This window comes from Dermacentor silvarum, chromosome 9 (assembly GCF_013339745.2).
Source record: "Dermacentor silvarum isolate Dsil-2018 chromosome 9, BIME_Dsil_1.4, whole genome shotgun sequence".
Taxonomy (NCBI): Eukaryota; Metazoa; Arthropoda; class Arachnida; order Ixodida; family Ixodidae; genus Dermacentor; species Dermacentor silvarum.
Window position 1 is genome coordinate 76,113,982 of NC_051162.1, and position 24,842 is coordinate 76,138,823.

Below are 24,842 nucleotides of genomic sequence, written 5' to 3' on the forward strand. Positions count from 1 at the left end.
AAGACTGGAGCTTCTTGGTGCTTTGTTTGGAGCAACGCTGGCGAAATTTATGAAGACTGCCCTTGAAACATTTGTTAGAAACATTCCTTTGGACGGATTCCAAGGTCGCACTGCATTGGATAAAAGGGTCTTCGGAGAAATGGAAGCCATTCGTCGAGAATAGGGTGGCTGAAATTCAAGGCTGTTCCGACAAGAGCAAATGGCGACATTGTCCTGGGACTGATAATCCTGCGAATTACCTTACACGTGGAGTTCTGATGCAGTTTTTCAAGACAAACACAGTGTGGTGGAAAGGACCACCATGGCTGACAGAACTGGAAGATGCATAGCCCATGCACGCCCTGGAGGCAGATTTACATAGTAATGATATAGACTTAACTGAAGCAAAAGTCGTCGTTCAAGTTTTACATGTGAGAACGTTGTTACCTATTTTGGACCTTGAACGCTACTCAAGCCTCACAAGAGTATTACGAATAACAGCGTGGGTATTTCGTTTCATCAAAAGCTGCAAAAATAAATGCATCGGGGGCCAACCACAGCTCACAGCCGAAGACATTAGCTGCGCTGAAAATTACTGGATCAAGGTGGCTCAAGAGGATATTTATGCAAAAGAAATCAATCAGCGTGAAAAGGAACTACAGCTGAATCGCAATTGAGACCTGAGAATGCTTCATCCTTTTCTGTACATGGCAGGAAGGTTGCGTGTAAGGTGACGACTGCAATTCTCACAGGAAGCAGAAGAAGTTAAACATCCTATTTTGTGGCCTCCGCTTCACCAACTGACAAAACTTGTCATAAGAGACTGCTATACGCGTACACTCCACGGCGGTCTGCTTGCCGAGCTACCTTTGCCGAGCTTAGAGAGAAATTTTGGGTACCCCGCAGAAAACAAATTGTAAAGGAAGTCATCAGAGGATGCAGCGCTTGCATCACGACACGCTTAAAGCCCAGTAGCGCACCTGTTTCACCATTACCAAGTGAACTAGTACGCCGATCTGATCCCTTTCAAGCGGTTGGAATTGATTTTGCTGGACCTCTATATATGAAAGACACTACGTCGAAGGTCTATATAGTGTTATTTACTTGTGCCGTCACAAGAGCAGTCCACCTTGAATTAACCACCGGACTGTCAGAAGAAAGTTTCCTGCTCAAGTTTCGGCGATTTTTATCGCGTCGCGGATTGCCTGACGTAATATACACAGATAACGCGCAGGCTTTCAAAAAAGCGTCAAAGAAAATCGCCACCCTGGCAAGAGTATTGTTCAGTGGAGAGCTACAAGGCTATTGCTCTCAAAGTAGAATATAAGGGAAGTTCATCGCAGAAAGAGCTGCATGGTGGGGCGGCTTCTGGGAGAGATTGATGAGAACTGTAAAAACCAGCCTCCGGAAGTCCTTGACAAGGCAAAGCTTACGCCATAAGAATTAACGACCGTATTGATGGAAATACTTACTCCGGCTCATTTCTTAACCGGTAAACGACTAACAAGCCTTCCTTAGCACAACGAAGATATCGATACTTCAGGGCCAAGATCTACGGTCACAAGAAAGTGGCTTCTTCGCAAGCAGTTACTGGAGCACTTTTGGAGAAGATGCAGGAGAGAATATCTTCTTAGCCTGCGCTATGCCAATGTTCAATCTTCGAACAATCTGAAAGCTGGTTATCTTGTGCTTCTTTACGAAGAAATGCACCACGGCAACTATGGAAGAGGGGACGAATCAAAGAAGTACATCGAGAACATGATGAAAATATCAGAACTTGTTCGGTGAAGCTTCCAAATGGCTCTCTTATACGCCGACCCGTCTAACTTCTGTACCCAATTGAACTTTCTTCGCTGTAACAGACTCGAACTGCGCGCCTTTCCGAGGTGTGGAGGATATTGAATATTTACCCTTCTTCGAAGAGCTAGAGAAAAAGAAGAAAGCAACTGCACGGCACGCGGGAGCACGGACGCACAAAGACGACAAAGTGGAAAAAAAGACAGCGTCCGCCATGGACTGCATTCGATCCAATTGCTGTAAATAATGTAAATACAGTTGTGTTTCAGCATATGCTAGGACTATTAATTGTATACGCTAATGGCTTCGTAACATGTGGCTCTGTCTTCGGACGGGGTGCTGATGACCACGACGTTTTGTTTAACGTTGAGGCAGATACCTATACCCTCCGCGTTACGAAGGCAGCAGTAAGCGCGATTCGTTTCGTAACCGGTCATTTTGAAATCGCCTCGGGGGCGTACAACGGTTTTGTAATCGTTAGACGGTAACTCTGGCATTCGGCTCGCCATGGCTAGCTGCTGCACTTGATAGGCATACTTCCTTTTGTACTGCGCAGTCCCCGTAGTCGACGTGGCTGCCGTCTGGCGTAGTCGACGAGGCTGCCGTCGACGACTCGGTCGCGCCATCGGCATTTCTCATCCTCTTGACATTGCACCATCCCGCTCCCTCGCTGAAATCTTCCAGCCGAATCGCCTCTCCTACTACCTGTATCACGTCTATTTAACGGTCGGAAAAGCCTGCCACGTTGGCGTCGGTTATCGGGAGCTCCGAGGAGGTCCGCCGACAAGTTAGGTTTGGCGCGCCTCGCCGCCACAGTGGCCGGGCAATGGTGGCATACGTCGAGGCGCTAGGCTTAGCTTTTCCCATCTGCGTGGTGGAACAAGGCGCACTGACAACAACAATTTCAACAATACTTCAACAAAAAACTGAGTTCTCTTGGCAGTATATTTAATGTAACCCCCTTTTCTATGAACTGTGACCTCCATGACCCAGTTATCCTACGACAATGCAAACATTCTAGAAGATGATCCTTCCCGTCCTGGAGGACGCGGTTAAGAATGTTCTTAGAAACGCTGTAATTTATCAACATATTTTAAAGCGCAGCTCTTAGGCGACAGTTCCTGCGTTGAGCGTCGGTGTCCTCGTCCCTCGTCGTAACCGAGCAAAGGAGCACAGCGAAGGATGAAAGAGCGAACGCGGAGCTCAGTGCGGGGTGATAGACGGCGATAGCGAAAAGAACGTGAGGAGGAAAGCGGAGGAGCAGAGTGCAGCGGAACCATCAGGTGGAAAGTGGAGTAGGAGGTTACGGCGAAGGCGTGAGAAGAAAAGCATAGTGCCACGCAAGACGTGCTCTGTGGTGACGATCGCTACAAGATGGCGCCACAGTAGCGTGCGTAGTCTGTTCACCGATGACGCCATCGATAAATCATGCGGCGAGCGCGACCACTGATAGCATATGGGCTCTTTCCGCAGTGATGCCGTAGATGCTGCCATGTTGGATCATGGGGTGACTCGTCCATGGCTTGTCTTAAAGGGATACGGACACAAAAGTTGGCGGGTGGTTTTTTGCGTCGGAACAAAAGTTGAACTGTTGAAAATGACGAATATAAGAATCTGCTTTGAAAAAAAGAACGAGAAACATCTTTTCTGCACTTTTCTGTTGCACCTTGCCTCCAGGCGGCCGCCGGCAGAAGCTGAAATTTGAAGTCATAACACCCACCTGCGCGCGCGCGCGTGCGGCGAAGGTCGGCCACAGCCGTCGCAGTGTTTCCGGGGGTGTCGGTCCCTTGCAGCGTTTGTTGAACGCCTTTCGGGGATACTCGCACGTGGTCAGTCATAAACATTATCCCCATCGGCGCTCCACGCTGGTGCTGCGTCTTACATGCGCCTTCCCGCGGTCGTCGCTCCGTATTGACGCCTTCGTCGCGGCGGAAGGAAATGCCCAGATATCGCTGCTATAACAGCATCTTCGGTCGTGACACGCCGTCGCACACGTTTCCCAGAGGCGAGATAGTGCGTAAACTTTGGATACCGGCCAGTGAGCCATCACGCACAGCCTGTAGACCTCTAAAAATGACTTCATTTGTGCGGACCACTTCGTCGACGATGATTATGTGACCAGCCCGGCTGAAAAGCATCGGCATGCCGCTCAAGAAGCAATGCTTAAAGCCTGACGCTGTGAAATCGGTCAACTCACGAAAACGCAAGGCAGAAATGATCAGTGGCGCGTTTGAAAAGAGGAGGTGAAAAGATGGTCGTTACTGTTTTCGTTCACTTGGAGCCTTCTTGAGCAGTGTGGGGGCGAGGCTTGGGCGAGATGCCCGAGGCTGCGCAGGAAGGCAGTAATGTCTTTAAAAATGTTGGCAAAGCATAGTAAAACAATACAAGGCTAGCTAGCGCGACTCACGAGATCAGACACACACGCAGCTCTACTTCTCCACATGCTAAAAGCAGAAAAAACTGGGCAGAACGCCAGACAGGTGCTGCCATCTGTCGGTCGGCTGGAGAAGTGGACGTGAGAGTCTCGTAGGTACTGGTACCTCCCAGCAGTTGCTCACGCCGACGGCATAAACTACTATTCAGACATCCACGCAGTGCTGAAGTACCCCGCAGCTGCCTTGCCTGCGTGTGCTCTTGAAAAAGCAAGTTTACAGACGAAATATGACAAATAATTCTTGCAGAAGTGTCTGGTGCAGAGCAGAATCTTCGTGCTACGGTTCTCGAAAACCTGACCGGTACTTCCACGGCCGCGTGCTCTTCTTCGTCGCTTGACGCGGAAGGCTCGTAACCGTAAGCGGCAATATTTCTTGCCAAGAAGGAATGGTCCTTGTCTTCATACGTGTTCTCATCGCTCGTAGAGGCACCTGAACTCGATCCATGCTCGCGATGGCGGCGTCGGCGCGATTCGAATGACCGCGGATGTGCGGCTGGCTATCCGACGAGGGTGTCGTGACGTCACGCCTTCCAACTCCCGCGGGTCGGGCGGCGAGACGCGCGCTCACAAAATCGCCAAAAATAAAGTCATCGGCTCAAAAATGAGCTAAGTGACTACTTCTTGTCGGTGTAATCACATACTGAGGATTCATTTTCAGCATATTCGTAAAATTTTAAGATTTTGTGTCCGTATCTCTTTAACTGCCTCCGTTGCCTCCGTGTTTACAACGTATGTGTATGACGCCGGTCTGTCTTAGCAAACATCTTTTTCAGGAGGTTTGCAAAAGCTTGGTGTTCTTCGGTGGAACTCACATGCTAAGTTGTGAAGCACTGTCGAATATTTCCTTTGCTATTTCTCTTGGGAACCAAATAACGCTAAATATCGCCCTGTTGCAGAAAGCTAATTAAGCTAATTTAGGTGCTAATTTCGTGTGATTTTTCTTTACAATAGTGAATAGGGTGGTCAATAAGGATTGTGTTAATGTCAAGATGGAGCGCTGCTCACAATAAAGGGACTTCAGTCGCACAATCATTTGCATGACATACAATTGGTGATGCGAGGCTTCCAGTCGGTCTACATCGTATGCTTTGTCTTTTGCAGGTGTATTATAAATAGTGTTCATCATCATCGTCATTTATTTGCCCTTAAGGGCCCCGATGGGGCATTGACAAATGATAATCACGGGTCTAAAAGATCATGCACGTGAATACAGATTGCATAAAGAGGTAAACAGGGTAAACACATGAAAAATAATCTGTCCATATTCCATAAATGTGTTCTATAGTCTATATATCTAAATTTTGTTCTATTAATAGTGTTATATTGCAATTTCCTTGCAGAGAAGATGCATCCTGCAGCAATCGGTTTAGTGATTATAATCTCCACCTATAGCTGTCTATGCACGTTGGTGCAAGCATCAGCTGATGGTTCAGGTAAGACGCATCCTACTCCGTAAAAAATAAATTTATCAGATTGGCGAATTTGTTCTTGTCGGTTTCTTGTTGTAACAACGTCTTTCTGAGCTGTGTTTCTGTTCTGATCGCTTGATCTTGCCGGACGGGTGCAATACTTGTTAGGGTACACCATCTGCATTTGACAACATTTGCCATGTTTTCTGAGAACCAAACATTTAGACGTTCTCATTTCGTTAATGCTGAAGAGCACCGGATATTCAAATGAGCCCTGATGTTATTTTTTTATATCTTTGTACACTGACTATCGACTTTCCTCGTGACAGTGTTCCAATGACCTAACTAGTTGACGAAATTAGTGCATATTTTTCGGGCAAATTACGCTGAATACTAGCAATACGATGAGGAGACAGGACGCGCTGCACTGACTTTTAGCTGAAATGTTTGTTATATAGATGTATGTAAATATTGTGAAGTTGTGAAGACGACAAAGAAAAAAAATGTGGACAGCTTGCACAAGTTGTGCAAGGCTGGAGTAAACAGTGGAGCTTGTGATCGACCTAGCTTCTTCCAGGTTTTACTAGGCTTGGCTAAGTTTTGGTAGGAAATGCTAGGTGCTGCTAGGCATCGTATTCCGAATCAGCTCGGCGCCAACACATAGATTCTCGCTTGGCCGCGCGACGCGCTTCAAGATGAGCAGCTTCTTTTATTGCGATAGCAATTATATGGACACTTCAACCGGATTTCTGCCGTCGGCGTCGCCGTCGTCGTCGTCGCCGTGAGGTTCCCTATAGATAAAATCTTCGCCGCGCGCCGTATGCCCGAGCGGAAGCGTGCGGGGACGCGCGCTATCACGGAGAGCGAACGCACTCAATCTACCACGCGCAAGCAAGGAAGCAGGAAGCCAGCGCCGGAGGGGGCGGGGGGGGGGGGCGCACTTCTACTCTGCCAACAACCGCGCTCGTCGCTCGTCCGCACCGTCTCTTATCTCCACACGGCTCTGACCTTTATGCGCCGTGAATTCGCCGCTCAGTTTCCGTTGAAGCGATAGAGCGCACGTACCTTCGCCTGCTGCGGCGTAAGCTTGCTGCCAGCGTTTTATTGCGATAGCAATTATATGGACACTTCAACCGGATTTCTGCCGTTGGCGTCGCCGTCGCCGTGAGGTTCCCTATAGATAAAATCTTCGCCGCACCATATGCCCGAGCGGAAGCGTGCGGGGACGCGCGCTATCACGGAGAGCGAACGCACTCATCTCCCACGCGCAAGCAACGAAGCAGGAAGCCAGCGCCCAAGGGAGCGGGGGGGGGGGGGGGGCGCACTTCTATTCTACCAACAACCGCGCTCGTCCGCACCGTCTCTAATCTCCACACGGCTCTGACCTTTATGCGCCGTGCATTCGCCGCTCAGTTTCCGTTGAAGCGATAGACCGCACGTACCTTCGCCCGCTGCGGCGTATGCTTGCTGCCAGCGTTTTGACAGTCGTTGTCTGCAGTCATTCAGTGTGATCTATTCGTGTGTGTTTGTGCGCGCTCACACCACGCTTGTTCATTCAGTTGGTAATAGCCGGGCCACATTTTCCAACGCACGCTACACATGCAATGCTGCCCGGATCGGCAGTGCAGCGCTACAGGTGTGTCCCTTCGCACGCGCTGCCCACGGGAAGCGCTTCTCATCAACACCACCGTTTCACACGTGCCTTCTCGTGGTCATCGAGTCTCTCTTCATGTCGGTCTACTTACGCCGCAGCACACCTGCTTACTTAATCAGCTCATGTTTACTACAATTCATATTGCTACCAAAGCCGCTCACCTTACTTCGTATGACATTGCTGTGTTGCTATCGCATTCATTGCTTCGCCCTTCAGGCGAAACTGTGACATTTTTTTCCCGGTGTCCGGTTTTTTTAAATGCAGAGAATTTCTTTAACTCACATGTAGCGTGCGCCGTCCGTCCGCAACAGCTCAAGCACAGGTGCGCCCTCTCCCCACTCCTCCTCTCCCGCATCACGCTTGCAGCACATGTGCAGCGCGCGAAGCGTCGTAGTTGAGTCGCGCTCCGCGCTGCAAGCGCCGTAGCAACAGCAGGTGCAGGCGTGATAGCGCGCCCCCTCTCCACCCCCTCTCCCTCTAACGCGCGCGCTAGGAATACAAAGCGGGTTGGCGCGGGCTCCACTCGTCAACTCCTGCGCTCTCTTCTCTTGCGTTCGTCGGCGGTCGCAGTTGATAAGCAATGGAAGCAAGACCTTCAACTAGTTACCTCGACGCAATCCAACATCAGCGCCGAACCACTAGTTCAAGACATCGTACCATCGTCTTCGTCGATGGCGGCAGAAGACAAGGCGGCGAGGCAGCGCGCCGCCGACGCCGAACGCAAGCGTCGTAAGTGTGCTGCCGACGCCGAACTTCGTGAAGGAGAAACCGCGGCCAGGCGTCAACGTCGACAAGCGGATCCCGAGCAGCGTGCACGAGAAGTCGCGGGCGTCAGCGTCGGGCCGCGGACCCTTCGAGTCGAGAACGACATGCGGCTGCGACACGTCAGCGTCGAGCCGCGGACCCCGGCGTGCGGGAACGAGAGGCTGCGGCGAGCAAGCGTCGTCGTCTGGAGGCCGCCGCCGCCGCCGCGGAGCCCGTCGCCCCGGAGGGCGCTGGCGCGGAAGCCGTCGGGCAACGTCAACGGGACTTTGGGGGTGCCGACGCGCGCTTCAAACGCGATTTCCTGGACCGGAGCTTCGGGCACAGCTGCGACGTGTACGACCGGCTGTGGTTCGACAACAACTTAATATAATATAATATAATCATAAGAATCGCAGTGATGCCAATAAAATAATAACAACTTTACGTTACCTACTTACGATTCTCTCTTCTCTCACAACCCAGACCACCACCACCACACCATCACCACCACTACCACACCAATAACACTAACACCACGGAACCCCACTATGCTCTGCATTTACACGTGTCCCTCGCGCGGGGGCATGCGACGGAGCTTTTTTGGTCGTCCCATGTCAAGGCTACATGTACTCGCCACAGAGTCAACGAGAGTTCTGCCGCCGTCGCGGCGGCTCTGAGTCTTATCTCCCCGGTGACGTCACGGCCAAGCTGCACCTCCACACTTGCCGGTGCGTGGCTGGTCGAAACCTGCCGAGCCGCCACCAGAGGCGCCTGCTGCAGTCACGGACATCGCGCGCGTTCGGCGCGAACGCAGGGAAACAGGGAAACGCGGACGGCGTCGGCAGCAGCTCTGCGCGTTGCCTCGTTGGTGCTGCTACAATTTCTTTCTCTCTCTCTCTCTCTCTCGATCTCATTTTCTCTTTCTCTCTCCCGAGCAAAGCGCGCGCCACGCGCATGCTCTCCTTCCCTCTCCTTAACGTCCCATGTCAAGGCAACATGTCCACAGCCAACGCTTCCTCTAGAAAGATGCCTGCGGCGTCGCTCGATCACCCATTGTAGGCATCGCGCCTTGAGTTGCGGTCAGTTGTCGAGAGATGGCGCCAGCATCTACCCTATCTCCGCAGGGTGTTGGGGTGGTGCGGTGTCATGGCGGTAGCGGCGTCGGCGGCCATGCGGTGGTGTGCGCATGCGCGCATGTGTGTTGCAAGCCATCACCGCTACGATCGCTAGCTTCTACCTCAAGTGGAAAGCAGGAAAAGGGGAAAGGTAAGGGCAGCAGGTTTTTGGCGCACGCGGCAGGCATCTTCCTAGAGGAGGCGCACGGAGAGGAGGCGAAGCACACGCCGCTCCGCGACGTGGTTGCTAGGCAACGCAGGTGACCTCATCGCTCAGCGAGGTTTTGTTCGCGACACATGGACTGACTGTAGGCTTCAACAGCTCCGCCGTTAAAAGATACAGAATGTGAGGCACAAACACTACGCTAGTTGCCCCCAACGTATGGGACTTCTTTAAAACTTACATCCCACATAGAATACACACATACGATGATTCCCTAAAAAGTGTGGGTAGAGCGAAATGGTAGAGCGCATATATCAGTCTAATAATGGCGCCTTGGGGAGACACGCACGGCCACTAGCGGAAACCATTTCCTAAGCACAAGCGAATTGAACGCTTGAGCAATCTGGTGATGTCTCACCTGTTTATGCAGACACACAGATTTTTTTTAAAAAGTGGGATTTAACGGCCAGTAAAAGTACAGCGGGTTACGTAGGACGCTGGAATAGAGCGCTCCCGACTAATTTTTATCGGCTTAGATAAAATATTATGCCTCCAATTAAGCTGTGTACAAGTGCTGTTTTGCTCCGCTACGATGACTCCCGACTACTGCTTCCGGAAATCAAATCCACGATACTATACCCAGAGTGCCCAGTAGCGCAATACCATAGCTACTGAATCGCAGGGACGGGTAGAACATACATAAATACAGGCATCGAAAACGGTACGATGAGAATATTAACAGCGGGGCTGTTTAAGCCGCCTTAAGTCACGTAAACAGAAAATGTAGCCCGATCCTAGCGGTAGTGCACAAAGGGTCGAAGCGCAATGGCACATACTTCTGTGACCTGGCGAAGCTGAGTCTGCTAAGTCTAGATAAGCATGGTTGGGACTACTTAAGCTTAGTCAGTCATCAATAGCCAATCGATAGCCAGTCAATAGCTAATCGATAATCGATGAATAATTATTAAATTCCGGAAAATGCTGGGGATGACTTGCTAGTGCTTAGCCTAGCCCAAATTCGTGGCCAATACCTTGCGATTGCCAATCAATAGCTAATCGATAATCGATCAATTATCAATAACTTCAGGAAAATGCTGGGGATGATTTGGTAGTGCTTAGCCTAGCCCAAATACGTGGCCATTACCTTGCGATAGCCAATCGATAGCAAATCAATAGCTAATCGATTATCGACAAATAACCAACATATTCCGGAAAATTCTGGGGATGATTGGCAGTGCTTAGCCCAGCCCAAACGCCAGGACTAGCTAAGTGCCCATCACCTCCGCTGTTTCTTCAGCATTGCGCCTCCAGTGCAAGCTACGTAGGCAGGTCGCTAAAAACTTTTGTCCGGCAAGTTATTAGGGTGTGCTTCACCCTGCCTAGGCGTCTGTCACGAGCCCTTGGGCTCTGGCGGCGTCGTCGGCCCGCTGAACTGCCCACACTTGATCTTCTGGGGCTGAGCTGAGCAGCACAGCACACCAACGCGCGCGGAGGCTTTCGCTGAGGCTGTCTCCCCGTTGCTACTCGTTAAGCCTTAGTATTCCCACAGCATATGCTCAAGAGTTGCTCTTGAGTCACATGGCTTGCATTCGTTTGTCGTCTGCATATCTGGATATAGTATATGCCACATTACTGGATTACATATCCTCGTTTGTAGCTGCCGCCACTGGACAGACTGTGATTTATTTAGTTTTTGATGAGGTGGTGGATAAATACACCTCGGCATTTTATAATGTGTTGTTATATCTTTGTATTTGGCCAATATGCCTCCCCGCTGCTAATCTCCGTCCTCAACTTCTTCGGCCGCCCCCGAGTTGACGGCACCATTGTTTGTGGCAACTCGGTCGGTTAGTCCTCGAGCTGCGTTGCGTGCGCCTCGTTGTTTCCGCTGTCCCCCGGTGAGGCCAGAGTATAGGCAGGTGTCCACAGTAATTGAACATGTTTGTCTTCTCTTTCTTTCGCTCCTTTCAATATTATGTGCAGTGCCTCTGGGGAGATTCGGCCATTTGCATAGTTGCGAATTGCTGCCTGTGAGTCACTGATTATGCATGCTTCCGTTTCTATTATGGCAAGTGCTATCGCCGTTTGTTCTGCTCTTTCTGTATATTCTGTCTTTATTGTGACGCTTGTTACACATTCTTTTTTGTGACTTACTATGACTGCAGCGAACCCTTTTCTGCGTTTGAGTCTAGCGGCATCTAGAAAAACTGCGGCTTTATCTTGTCCAAATCTTTTCTGTATCTCCTTGGCTCGGCTTTGTCTTCGTGCTTCATGTTGTGTGGGATGCATGTTCTTCGACAGGGGGGGGAACCATTATCATATTTCTGATCTCTCTTGTCATTTCCGTCTCTCCGTGTTTTGTGTGGTAGTTAATACCCAATCTTTCTAATATACTTATTCCTGTCTTCGTCTTAGAGAGTCCTTCATACTGTGATATGCGCTGAGCTTCTATGAGTTCATCCAATGTGTTGTGTAGTCCTAATGCTAGTAGTCTTTCTGTACTAGTGCTTATTGGTAGTCCTAATGCCTGCTTGTATACTTTTCTTATTAGACATTCTAGTTTGTTCTTTTCAGCCACATACCATCTGAGGTATGGTGCTACGTCTTCTATTCTGGTTAGGACAAATGCCTGCTACCATTCTTATTGTGTCGCTTTCTCTCATTCCATTGTGTTTGTTAGTTCTCCTTTTGATTAGTCTTATTATTTGAGAAACCGTTCCCTCTAACTTCCTGATTGTTTCCCCGTTGTTGCCTTTGGCCTCTTTTATTAGTCCTAGTATTCTGATTTTATCCACTTTAGGTATGAGTGTTCCATCCGCAGTTCTTAGTTGCATTTCTGCTTCTTCTGGCTCATTCCGTTCTTTGCTGTTATTTGGCTTGCGTCCTCTTCTTGTGGGCCTGTATAGGCTCCCTTCAATGGTCAGGGGGCGCAGCGATCAGCTCAGCCATCAGCGCCGCCGTGTCAGTTCCGCGAAACACCGAGGCGGCCACTTCGACGAAGGCATGCTTCTGCGGCGCTTGTTTGAAACAAGTCGGGCGTTCAATACTGTGGTTTTTAAGGCAATTGAAAACATTGAGACCCATTTTCGACCACCGACACTCGAGAAAGGACGTCAACTTTACGACAACCATATATATCGTGTCAAAAAAGTAAACAGGACGGACATCGCAGCAAAGTTCTTGTCACAGCAAATAAAGCACGTTTACGACGTCGAACTCAAAGTAAGTTAAAAAATAAATAATTTATTCCGTTTAAGTGGGCAAATACGGCCGTAAACGTTTTTCAACTATCATTTGTAGCTTCAGTATACTTCGAGTGTGCCTTGTTCATCACATTTGTCGAGGTTTTGGCGAGTTGGAAGGTCACTTGAATGATTATGGAGCTTTTTTCTCCGTTGACAAAGTACCTCGAACATAATCTGGTGTTGTCATTCGCGCTCCAGTGTGAGAGGTTATCACTGCTGAAACATAACAGAGAACAATAAGGTGACACTCAACACCAAGACTGCACAAATGTGTGCTATCGTGCGCGAGAGAAGTGCTAATTTGCGAATACTCGATGTGTGCTGCGGTGCACTCCAGCCTTAGTTCTGTTCTAAACGAGAGAGAGCATCGGCATGAATGAGCCCGGTTTCAGCAGTCGCGTCTTGATCCAGGCGCAGAAAGAGCTGCACGTTGGCTTATTAATGCACAACAAGAACTACAGTGCGTACAAAGGTCCAACGCGGAGTGCTTACGAAGCTAGATTTGGCACATAACAAGCACTGCGCATTTGTTTGGGAGCCAGACTAGCGAAACAACTAGCCAAACGAATTTACAACAGCGGGAATCAGATCACGCGTGTTTGTGCAGTTGTCACTTTATTGTGCGTTTTTACGGATGCTGCCTTGTGTTTCTTTTTCTTTCTTTAAAGTTTGCGTTTGCGTCTTAGTTCATCAGAAATTCGCAAGAGCGACTCTTTACGGGCCGAACCGCGACGATCCACGTTCAGCCGCCGGGTCTCTCCCCACAGTCATGAAGGGAAGCGGCACAATTTTATGCCGACATCCCCTTCGCGGTTGTGAAAATACCTAAAACCGCAGTATATGCGCATGTTCTTTTTGTTCACACTTCTCACGGAGGAGCTGCCGAGTGGTCGCGGTGAATCCATTGAAAAATTGGAAAAGGAAGCTTTTAGGCGCGCCTGAGCGCAGTACGGACCAAGGTGAAATGGCAGTGAGGGCCTACTCGCGGGTGCTCACCGCTGCTGCTAGGTGGCGCGACATGTACAGCCAAACTGCATTGCAGGGTGCCTATAGCAATAATGCCGACTTTTCTGCCGAGCAGTCCAGCCCGGTCCCTTCTAAGTATCGTTATACTGTCTCTATTGCGTTCAGAAATGTTTGTTCTATTTGCCCATCACTGCCACTATTCGCCCATATGGCGATGCCATCGGCGTATAAGATGCGATTTAGGCCGCCTATTTCGTTTAGTTTGGGTGGCAAGCCGATTAGTACTAAATGAAAGAGCATGGGCGATATGACTGATCCTTGTGGCATACCTGCGCTGCCTATATTTCTTCCGATTCCAAATCTCCTATATTGATTTTTGCTTTTCTGCCAGTTAAGTCTTGAACATAGTTGTATGTTATCTCTCCTAAGCTTAGCTCTTTCAATCTGTTGAGTATTGTTGCGTGCGACACGTTGTCAAATGCCTTTTTTAAATCAAGGCCAAGAATGGCTCTGGTTGATCTACATGGGTCATCTATGATTTGGTGCTTAAGCTGGAGCATTTCTTCTTGAGTTGAGAGGTTCCTTCTGAATCCCCGCATTGTGGTGGGCTTTACATCTCTGTCTTCCATGTAATTTGTAATTATCGTTAACATTGCATGTTCCATTAGCTTTCCTACACAAGATTTGAGGGATATAGGTCTTAGATGCTCCAATTGTAATTGTTTTCTTGGCTTAGGTATTAATATGACATGCTCTGTCCTCCATTGTTTTGTAATTTTGCCCGCTTTGCATCATTCAATAATATAATCTGTTAGTGTTGTTATAGACTCATCGTCTAGGTTTGTTAACGTTTTGTTCATTATCCCGTCTGGTCCAGGTGCCGATTTGGTATTTAGTTTATGCAGTGCTGCTCTTATTTCTGATTCACTAAACTCTTCGTGTAGATCTTCGTTGGTTGTTCGAGTGTAATTTGGATCTGCAACCGGATTGGCTTGCAGATACAAATTTTCGGACCTTTCGGATCTGTTATTAGGATTAGGCCTTCCTGCTGCGCTTCTAGCGAGAAGTTTCGACCTTTGAGATTCTCAACTTTGTATCCCCATGCCGCGCGTTGGGCATTGAAATCTCCTTATAATAACAACGCCCATTTTCCCGCTAATGCAAGAGTTTTTTCAAATTAATGTTAGGAATTTGTGCTTTTCGCACTTTGGGTTGCTGTACACATTAAGAATAAAGACGCTGTCTGCTGTTTTTCTAGTGGGTATTATTTTTATTAGTACATCGTCTATGTCGTTCATTTCTGTATGATGTTGTACAACTGTGAGGTTTCCTTTCACTAATGTGGTTAAGGCCTTTGTTTCCACTTCAGCACTGCCAATCGGCATGTATCCTGATAATTTGGCTAGCCCGTGCGTCTCTTGCAGTATGATAATATATGGATTCTCTTCTTTAATCAGATGTTGTTGTAGAAATAATCTTTTCCCATTGTACCCTCTCCAATTCCATTGCCAAATTGTATAATTATCGTGCCTGTCCATGACGGCGTTACAACTTTAGTGCCCCCGGTTCTGAAATCGGGGGTCTGTTATAGGGCTTGCCTGTCAATTTAATGGGTCCGCCTCCCTGGATGAAGGTCCCCATTTTGTTTCAAGTTCTGCTACCCTTGATACTATTCCCTCAAGTTCCTGCTGTATTATGATGCTCAACTGTTGCAGTATTTCAAAAACCATTCCGTTTATCTTTGCTCCCATTGTTTCTTCTATTGTTTCCTTTATTTTGTCTATTTTCGTTCCCATTTCTTTGATTTTCTGTACAATTTTCTGCTCAAATTGGTCCTGACGTTCTTGAGTCGTTTGGTTGTTTTAGTTTTCTTTGCATTGCTAGTATTTTCTCCCATGCCTTCTGTCGCTTTGCGTTTAGTTAGAGTGATACGTTTTTTCTCATCTATAATCATTACATAGTCTTCGACTACTATTGTCTCTTCTTATTTTCTTTCCCCTTTCTAGTATTTATTTTTTGTTCCTTCTTTTCCTGTTTTCTTCTGTTAATTCAGTTATACTGTGATTATTCTGCGCTAGCATTTTTTTAAGCTGTGCTAATTATTCCTCTATTTCGTTGCTTTTCTTGTTAAGAGTAGCAGCTTCGGCCTCCGCGTGTGATCCGGTGACTGCGCCTGCCCAGCTCACCTTTAGTACGGTGGCTACCTTTACTGATCCAGCCTGGCCGCCTCCGCTTTCTTCTCTTCTTTCGTTGTATCCTTGAGTCCCGGTCTCCTGGTAGGCCCGTGCCGAGCTTCCGTTGCCATCGTGTCGAGACTTCGATCTCGATCTAGATCTGCCCTTGGATCTCGATCGGTTTCTTCCTCTGGGTATTCTTTCTTTGTCTGTATTCTGTAAGCTGGGAAAGGATTCCGGGCGATCCCTTGTCTGATTGTTTGCTCTGTCTTCTTGCTTTTGTCTCTTTGTTGTATCCATTGTAGTCTGTTGTCTCGCTCTCCTGATTCCATCTTCTTGTGTTACTGTAACATTCCTCTTCTGCTTCCTCTTCCTCCTGTTCTCTTCTTCTTTCACATCTTCGTCTCTTGACTAGGTATGGAATTCTATATCTTCCCTTACACCTGTAGTCCCCTGTTGGAGGTTCTGTCCACACAACTGGCACATTACGCACTCATGGTCTTATTGTGGGTTGTTCTTTCCACATCCACGGCAGATTTTGTCACTGGGATTAGGGCACACGTCCGCTCTAAGTCCAAGTCTTCCACATTCGTAACATATGTCAAACTGTTTTTTTATAGCGCACAACGAACACGCGAGGCGCCATAGTTCACAAAGTTTGGCACGTATAACCCGTCGAATATGATTATCATATTGGTCGTGTTTCCCATTCTTTTGGCGTAGAGCAGACTGGGATTTCTAATAGTGACCAATTTTCTTACTATTTCTTCTGGACTCTCTTCCGTGGAGATCCCTCTTATGATTCCCTTGGATGTATTTTCTGGCGCTGTTCTTTATGCACTCGTTTCGTATTCCTTGTTCCCCATTTGCAGTTTGGTTAGGGCGACGTAGTTTTTGGCCCGATCCACTAAAGGTGTGCTGAGCACAATAATGTTTTGTCTCTTGTTTAGGCAGATGTTGTATTCTTCGTCCGCTCTTGCCTCATTCCTGTTGCCCGGCATATGCTTTGTTGTATCGGGACTACTCCGTATTCAGTCAAGTTGAAACCTCCTCTTGGTCTTAATATTGTTCTGCAGTCTTCAGTTAGTGAAGTGGGCATGCGGTTTGCCATGTTGGCATGCTGTTGTTGCTGCGCGCCCTTTCTATCGTATCTGTGTCTTGCATCCTCGCCGTCCTGTCGTGTATTTCTTCTCTTAACCTCGCACCATCCCGAATCACCGTTCACTTCCACTGGGTTGATATCTTTTCCTTCCACCCTCACGACCTCCATATTTGCCATCCTAGACGTCTGTTGTTGCGTCGGGCGTAAGGCCTGGCTCTCATGGCCGCCGCAGCGGCTTTGGTAAGGCGTGGCATTTTCCGTGCCTTGATTCACTCTGCTTTGATAAAGTTGTTCTCCCAACTGTTTTTGGTGACCAGGTGGTCCTTGCACCTTCTTGATTCCACTCGTAGAGATTTTGTCGATAACATCTTCGATGTAATACCGAAAATCTGTCGAAAACTGCAGAGCGAACACGACGGGCGTCCGCACTCCCTGCTGCTTCTTCTTCTTTCTCTAGTGCAAGCTACGCTAATTTTTGAAGCTTGCCGCAGTGCAATGTGCTAGGTGGCTTTTCGGGCTCGTTGGTGATCTATTACGCGCCGTGGACATAGAACGTTGTGGACGAGGACAGAAGAAGTGACCAGCACCAACTGTATCCTGTCATTTATTTTTCCCCGCTTTGCAATGCGCTACGTCTTTTGTCATTCTATGCTACATTGTTGACACCACGAGGATAATCTTGATGAGTTACAGCTGCAGAGGTGAGGTGGACGTTATCATGACTTTAGAGCTTTAAGCAAACAAACACGCAGAGTCCCAACTAGAAGGGATTCGCACGACATCGACGCCCACATAGGCAGACTGTCAATCGTCTATATCCCCTCTTCGGCAGACCGGTTGAATTGGTACGAAGACGCACGCAGTTATACTGAAGTAGGGGAAACCTCTACAACAGAAGAGTCAGATAAGAATAAGTTTACATTAGGCCTCGAAGAAGGAAGGCGAGGCAACATGCTGTGGCAAGGGGTGGTCAGTGAGAATTTAGCGGAATTCCAATCCTTACAGTCTTCAAAGCACTGAATGATTTGAGGCGCAAAATGACACTAGCTTTGTGCTCTGTTATAGTAATAATCAGGTATTCCAGTGACACGTTTCACGAGACTAAGGCAAACACTTTTTTCGTTCACGTGCCAGGAAAGAAGTGAGCGATTTAGAGAAATGTGACAAAATAATTAAGAAAGAGAACAAACAGCTAGCACATAGGGCTGAAGAAATTCAGCGATATAGCTGCTTAAATATTTATTAGATCAAAGGCTTCAAATAATTAAGAATGCTATTGACGTCATCAGAAACATTGGCGAACTCACAAAGCAGCCATTGTCTACACATGACATTTATGCATGCTACAAAATACCGACGTGCATGCCTGGTAAGGTCAACATCATTTTTCGCTATCTCAGACGTGTTAACTTGCAAACATTCCTTTGCAGGGCTAAGTAGCGTAATATTGCGAATAATGTACTCAGGCTCAATAGAACTGGTGCAGTGCACGTGAAAGTGCATCTCAATAATCGAACACAATTTTTCGGTGTTATAATCTCCCCCAAGAAAGATGTTCAAGAAATGTATGTGAACGAGTGAAATACATTTTGATCATTCGGTTGAGAATAGTGAAGTAAGCATAACTTGCGCAAATTATCGCAAAACATGCAACCAGAGCAGGTCTGACTCATATGACCATGGATGCGTATGCGACGTGTAGTTTTTTTTTTCTACTACCTTAGATATTATTCATAAACTTGTTTGTTCAGAATCTTGATTCCTGCAATACATTTCTATATTCTCATTGCGAAAATCAAACAGCCTACACATAGATATATTTTATCTCCGTTGTCTACTTAGGTCATTGCCTTACGTTTTACTTGCATGCTTGGTCATCAAGAACTACAAGATGTGCTCACCGTCGAACTGCTGGCTGTCCGTAACGCACTACACGAAGCATTCGAGAGAAAGATAAAACTTTATTGTGTCCATGATGGAGTCTGGGGGCGGACGGGGTTAGGAGACTAACCCGCAGGCCTCCCCTTCCTCAGACGGCGGCCAGTCCTTGCTTTCTGGCGGCGTCTTCGGCCATCCGGACGGCCCAGAGCTGCTCTTCAGGGTCCAAGCTGAGCAGCATAGTCTCCGACTGCTCGGCCATAGGTATGATGCGTGTAGTGTTAGTGCGGTGGGTGTTGGTGGGTGTAGCTTTCGGGCATGCCCAGATGATGTGATCGAGGTCCGCGTGGGCCTCTCAGGCTTTGCAGAGTGGGGAGTATGCATCGGGATTTATGCGGTGGTATAGCATGGTGTTTGGGAAAGTTCGCCTCCGATGTAATCGCCAAGTGGTGGATTAAGATTTATTCAGTGTTTTTTGTGCTGGGGGGTAGCGTAACCGCTATCTGCGGTAGTGGAGGAGGATTTCTCTGAATATGACCATTCGGTCGCGCGCGTGACTGCGATGCAGAACAGAGGACTCGTCAGGATCGGAAGACGTAGGAAAATGATGATGCGCCTGGTGTGCGAGAGCTCGGGCGGCATCGTGGGTGGCTTTCTTTCCAGCCAGACCCGAGTGATCAGGGGCCCAGATGATCTGTACGCGGCGTTGCCGTGAGGGGAGAGTGCAGGAGAGTATTTTCTGTGATTGGGGTGCTATGAGGACTCTTGTGTAGTTGCGAATGGCCGTTTTTGAATCGCTGATGATGCAGTGTGCATTGGTAGAGGCGTATGCCATAACGATGGCCGTTTCCTCGCCTTCTTCGGGTTGAGTGGTGAGTACTGATTCGGCCGCGAAGGTGCGGTACTGCGATCCCTCGACTACGGCGACCACCGTGGCATTCTGGTGGGGGTATTCGCAGTGTCCACGTAGGCTACGTCTGCGGCTTGGTCGTAGTGCTTTTGTAGTTGTTTATCTCTCTGCACGTCGCTCCTGATTGTGTTCTAGGTGCATATTACGAGGTATGGGCGGGATAACTAACTGAGCGCGAATGTTCGGAGGGACGGGCACTTTTTGTCCGAATTGGGTGGTGTAGGTTATCCCTAGGGCGCGCAGAATGTGCCTTTCCGTGGCGGAGTTGGCGAGTCGTTCGTATTGTATAACACGCTGAGCTTCAATATGGTGTTGTGAATGCCGAGGGCGTCTATTTTCTCGTTAGATGTGGAAATTGGGCTTGTTTATAGGCCCGCTTGATCATGGTGTTGAGTTTGAGCTTGTCAGTCGCACAGAGGCGAAGGTACGAGGCGACATAGGTGAACTGCTCAGGGCGTAAGTGGTTACCAGACGAATCAGGTTGTTTTCATTAGATACGTTACAAATCAAGACACATACTGACATTCAGGTGGCTGTGGGTTTATTACGCCCCCCCCCCCTCTCCACCCACACTGACCACTCCACTGATCCACACTGACCACATGCCACTGCACGCATGATATCAACTTTTAAACGCCTCAGAGAGGTATTCGCTTTTATGCCTTCACAACGTTGCGGAAAGGAAACCACATTCTTCTGAGAAAAGCGACAGACACGGCGACAGCTCGTCAACGCCTACGACACTGAAGGAAGATTTACTGCCTGCAGACGTGTCGCGTGAATGCCAAGTACCCGTCAAAAAAGCCCACACCATTACTGTACTTCAGGCGGTTATAATGGCGTACTAGCGTTGATATAAAGAAAAAAAATTCTCAAGATGAAGATAGTGGTTAATCCGATCAGCTGTGAAGCAATGTAGGGACACATGCTATCTATGAGTCTATGAGCCACTCCTTTAACAAAGCTTCATATTGCATCTTTCTCCACGATGAAAAAAAAAACGTAAACACGTAAACAGAATTGGTTAGCCTGCGTTTTACGTTTAATTTTATTTTGCCATTCATTATATCACGTGGTATAATTATAATGTATCTTTTACAAACACGTTGCAGTTCATGTGTCGAATCTGGATTGTCAATTTCTGGTATTTTTGTATTTAGATAACGCAGTTCCTAGTTTGAGAAGCGCGTTCCGCCCTTTATGTACGCCTGTAGAATGAGCTACCTACACACAGGATATGTTTAATGTACTTGTATTTACAATGACTCATCATGATTGTGGGGTTATGCAATTCTGCTCTTCACCCGATGAAGTGGGAGCCGGGGCTCGGTAAAGCTCGACATTCTTTTGCCGCAGCCTTCTGTTTTTACTGTTCAGCACACTCTTTTCTATGGTTTGTATTATACAGTCATAACGCAATGAACTCATTCACATAGAAAGTGAGTGATAAGCGCGCAAAACATCTTCGAAGGCACAGGCAATGTCTATAATACCGCGCTTGAAACGGCAACTTCCATCACCACTTTCTTCCAAGTATTCATATATAGCCCCAGCGAAAGCGCTACATTCACAACGAATATTACGGTCTGATCTAGGGTGCACATCCCGAAAGAGGTAGGCCCGCAGCTGTCCAGTTTCCGGTTGCAGCCGTGACGACCTTCCCGCCACCTTCAACGACTGACTACCACGAGTGCCGCAGGACGGAGGTCAAGGCTGACGTTTTTCATCTGCTTCGTTCATGTGATTCCAACGGACAAGCATCAGTTCAACCCACTTCAGCCATCTAAATCTACAAACAAGAACTAGTACACATACTCAACTGGTACCTATCCACCAAAGAGGTGCAGCGCAGCTTCCTTCTTTTTGAACATGCAAACAGGTGCTATCCAATTGAGTTTAGGCCTGGACAGTAAGAACTTCTGTCAAACGTCATACTTTTCAAATTTTCTCTTTTGGAAGGATTAGACAAAAAAGGGTACACTGCATCGGTAAATGTCTGCTCATTCATTCATTCACTCACTCAGTCATTCATGCAAAGTATTTCCTTATATTCGTAGGAGTGCTACCTTCATGACGATCAGTATAACTGTTTGTTTTATTTATGACAGGAAGTTCAATGGATGATACAGCATTATGTTCCAGTTTCTGCAGCGCAGAAGGTAAGATATTATATGAATTTGTTGTCAAGTATCTCAAAAAGCCACAAATATATCCCGTACTTATGGAAATCTACTTAGATTTGTATATATTTTGAATGTACGGTATGTTGTGAGCATGTAAGAAAAAAAGAATATTCTGCAAATAAAACATGAAAAAGAAAACATCAGAAGCCCTTCTAGGTGAACTACAGGTAGCGGGTGGATAAACGCAAGCCGGCAATTTCTGAAGGCAGAGGCTAACTTGTAAGGTTGGCAGTCCCCGTACTTAGTTCGCCACCTTTGAAACCTCGGATAGTGCCGCATGGCATGCTCCTGCAGTTAGAGTGACGAGTGTCTTAAAGCTGTTAACGCGCATGTTAGAGTGAATTCTTACGCACTGCATATGGAATAGTTACGTTGTGAAAAGCAATATCCTCTGTTTCTCATTTCTAAACTGCTTTGAAACAGCGCCGCTGGTTCGCAAGGAACGCGCCTTGCATTAATTTATTAGGCTTTAAATGGAGCAGCTAGAAATTCAATAACTGCCATGCTTGCATATTGGGGTCTACCATCAGATGTCGCCAGCTGTTATTTCACCACGCACTATCATGTTCCAGCCTGTACACTATCATGTTTTGTCCCCGCCTGTACGCGTACAAATCTCCAATTTCGGTAATCTCATATAAAATTCAACCATTGTCACGGCCTGCACCATGTAATGACGTACATCTGCAAAAATTGCAGCCATTGCTTTGCCCTGCACTGCCGCCGGGATCGGCCCACTATTGCTTTATGTCGACGTTACGCCACGACGAAATTGGGGAATGCTAGCTTTAGACAGCAGCACGGTAAAAAGAAATGGAGCTGGGCAGGCCATGTAATGCGTAGGACAGATAACCAGTGAACCATTAGAGCTATAGAATGAATGCCAAGGGAAGGGGAATATACAGTCGAGGATGGCAGAAACTTCGGTGAGTTGATGACATGAGGAAATTTGCAGGCTCAAGTTTGGGATCAGCTAGCGCAAGGCTATCGCATTCCACCTTTAAAGGGGAAGCTTAAGCGTCCTCCAAGTATTTCAATTGAAAGGGGAACAGCGCGAAAAGACCAAATACAGGATAGGCTCACACACCAGCGCTGATTGACGACTGGATTCTTTATTAAGAAAGGAACACAAATATATACCTAAAGAAAGAAAGGTACGTCACTGCACATGACACAGAATTATTGCGGTTGTTAAAGGGCCCCTAAACCACCTCAGATATTTTTTGAACATTTCAAGTAAGCACGCGCATCGAGTTCAGAATGCAATCACGATCAACGATGCCAAACGCTGCAGCGCTACGCGCCGCGGGCGCGCCACAAAACAAAACAAAAAAACAATGCCGTCCTCCTCCCCTTGCCTTTCCGGAACCCCAGCGGTCGTCACGACGTCAGCAGAGGGAATCTGGTGATGTCAACGGTGGAAACGATGTCCATTGGTCGAACAAGAACCTACGACTTTCGGTTTGTCTACTAGCAGGTACGCGCGCTCCCTGCTCATCCTCGCCGTGTTGCTCGCTTGTGCGCGCTTGCGCATCGGTAATAGGTGACCCGTAAAGCGACAAATCGCAGGGAATTGTGGGGCGCGCCGTCTGCTAGCAGCTTCCGGTTCGACGGACGACGCGGCGGCATCGGCGGCATGCCCGGCGCGCGTGGTTTTTCTACGCTGTTTCCACTGTCAGTCGTGCGAAGCTTTCCGTCCGCTTTGTCGACCAGCAATGTCGTACCATTCATGCAGCTGATTTCTAGGTTTCAGTTCACTCTGGGCGCGTAGATTACGAGCCAAGAAAGGCAAGGGTGCGCTTTTATTCTTAAACGAACTGCGGTTTTCGTTTCGGCAGCCTTTTTTGTTTCTGCCAGTTTCAGCTCGACATTTGCCGCTGCTTGGACGCACCGTCACTGACTGCTCTGCCTGCAGGTCAGTCAGACAGCTGAAAAAGCTATCTTTATCCGATAATTTATCAAGCGTATAAAGCATTACTTAGAAAATCGGATGCTGAGGCGATGGCTATAGCAGCCTAGTAAATATTGCCCCGTGATCGTCGCTACAACCGATATCGTCAGTAACGGCACAGCTAGCGTAATTACAAAATAAGGTGCTCAAAATATTTGTGAAAACTGCGCGTTGTCAACGGCATTTCTTGGTCGAAACTCGAGGTTCATTTGAAGTGGTGTAGTTAGAAGTTTTCGCTTTTTTGTCAACAAGATGGGGAATGGCCGTATCGCCGACATATTACGGCAGCGCATTATCTCTATCTGTGTTCAAGGAACTAATGTGGGCTACTTGGTTACGAGTATTATGTATATATCTCGCTGTGTCCCGTTTAAATTTCCGCCGTAAACCCATGTTTCATAATACCTCTATATATGCGAGTACTGAAATATTTATTGTTGCTTGAGTCAATGTTAGAGAAAGAAATATCTTGGGGAATCATTCCGTGTCGGCCCTTACACAGATCATCGCCACCTGATGTGCCACTGTACGTTCAATTTCTTTTTATTCACTGATGGTTCAATTTTGGAAGTGGCAGCCATGCCTCTGATGCTTGTGCACAGCTGAATCAGCAAGGGACACAGCAAGGCGGTAGTTACATAAGTTTACATTTATCGCTTGAATTTGAGCAGCCAACGGCTGAACAGCGGACCATGGTTTTGCTAGGCGCCTGCAACCGGGTAATCTTCGAGTGTGACAAAGCGCATCAATAAGCTTCAACGGCGAAGCGGTGGCAGCGGCTGCGCTTCCTCGAACCGGAAACAGTGAGCAGACGGCGCATCCCACAATCCCTCGCTCTTTTACGGGTCACCTATTACAGCCCGCAACGCAAGTGCCAAATCGCTCGTGTTCCAACACAGTCATGCTTAGCGGTCTGATTAGCTGCGCGAATAGAGTGCGACAGTGTTGGCCTTTCCAGACGTGCGCGCAACACTGGGTCTATAGCGGTACGCTTCGCATAACACGCGCCGGCACCGCAGCAACATCGGGTAGCCGAGAAGCGCCGAGTACACGTCCACGTTACCGGCACGCTAACTCGCCGCACGCCGTTTGCCATTCGCGGGCCGCCGTTCGACAGCGGTTTTGCTCGCGAGCGGCG

At 48.0% G+C, this 24,842-nt stretch overlaps 1 protein-coding gene across 1 annotated transcript in view; it reads left to right on the forward strand.

The window, feature by feature from the left end:
- Window positions 1-24,842, forward strand: part of LOC125940127 (neprilysin-like) — a 195,526-nt gene that overhangs the window by 14,448 nt on the left and 156,236 nt on the right. The window contains exons 2-3 of the mRNA XM_049655840.1: window positions 5,551-5,643; window positions 21,679-21,729. Coding sequence (XP_049511797.1) covers window positions 5,556-5,643; window positions 21,679-21,729 — 139 coding nt within the window. The 5' untranslated portion in view covers window positions 5,551-5,555. The remainder of the gene's footprint in view (window positions 1-5,550; window positions 5,644-21,678; window positions 21,730-24,842) is intronic.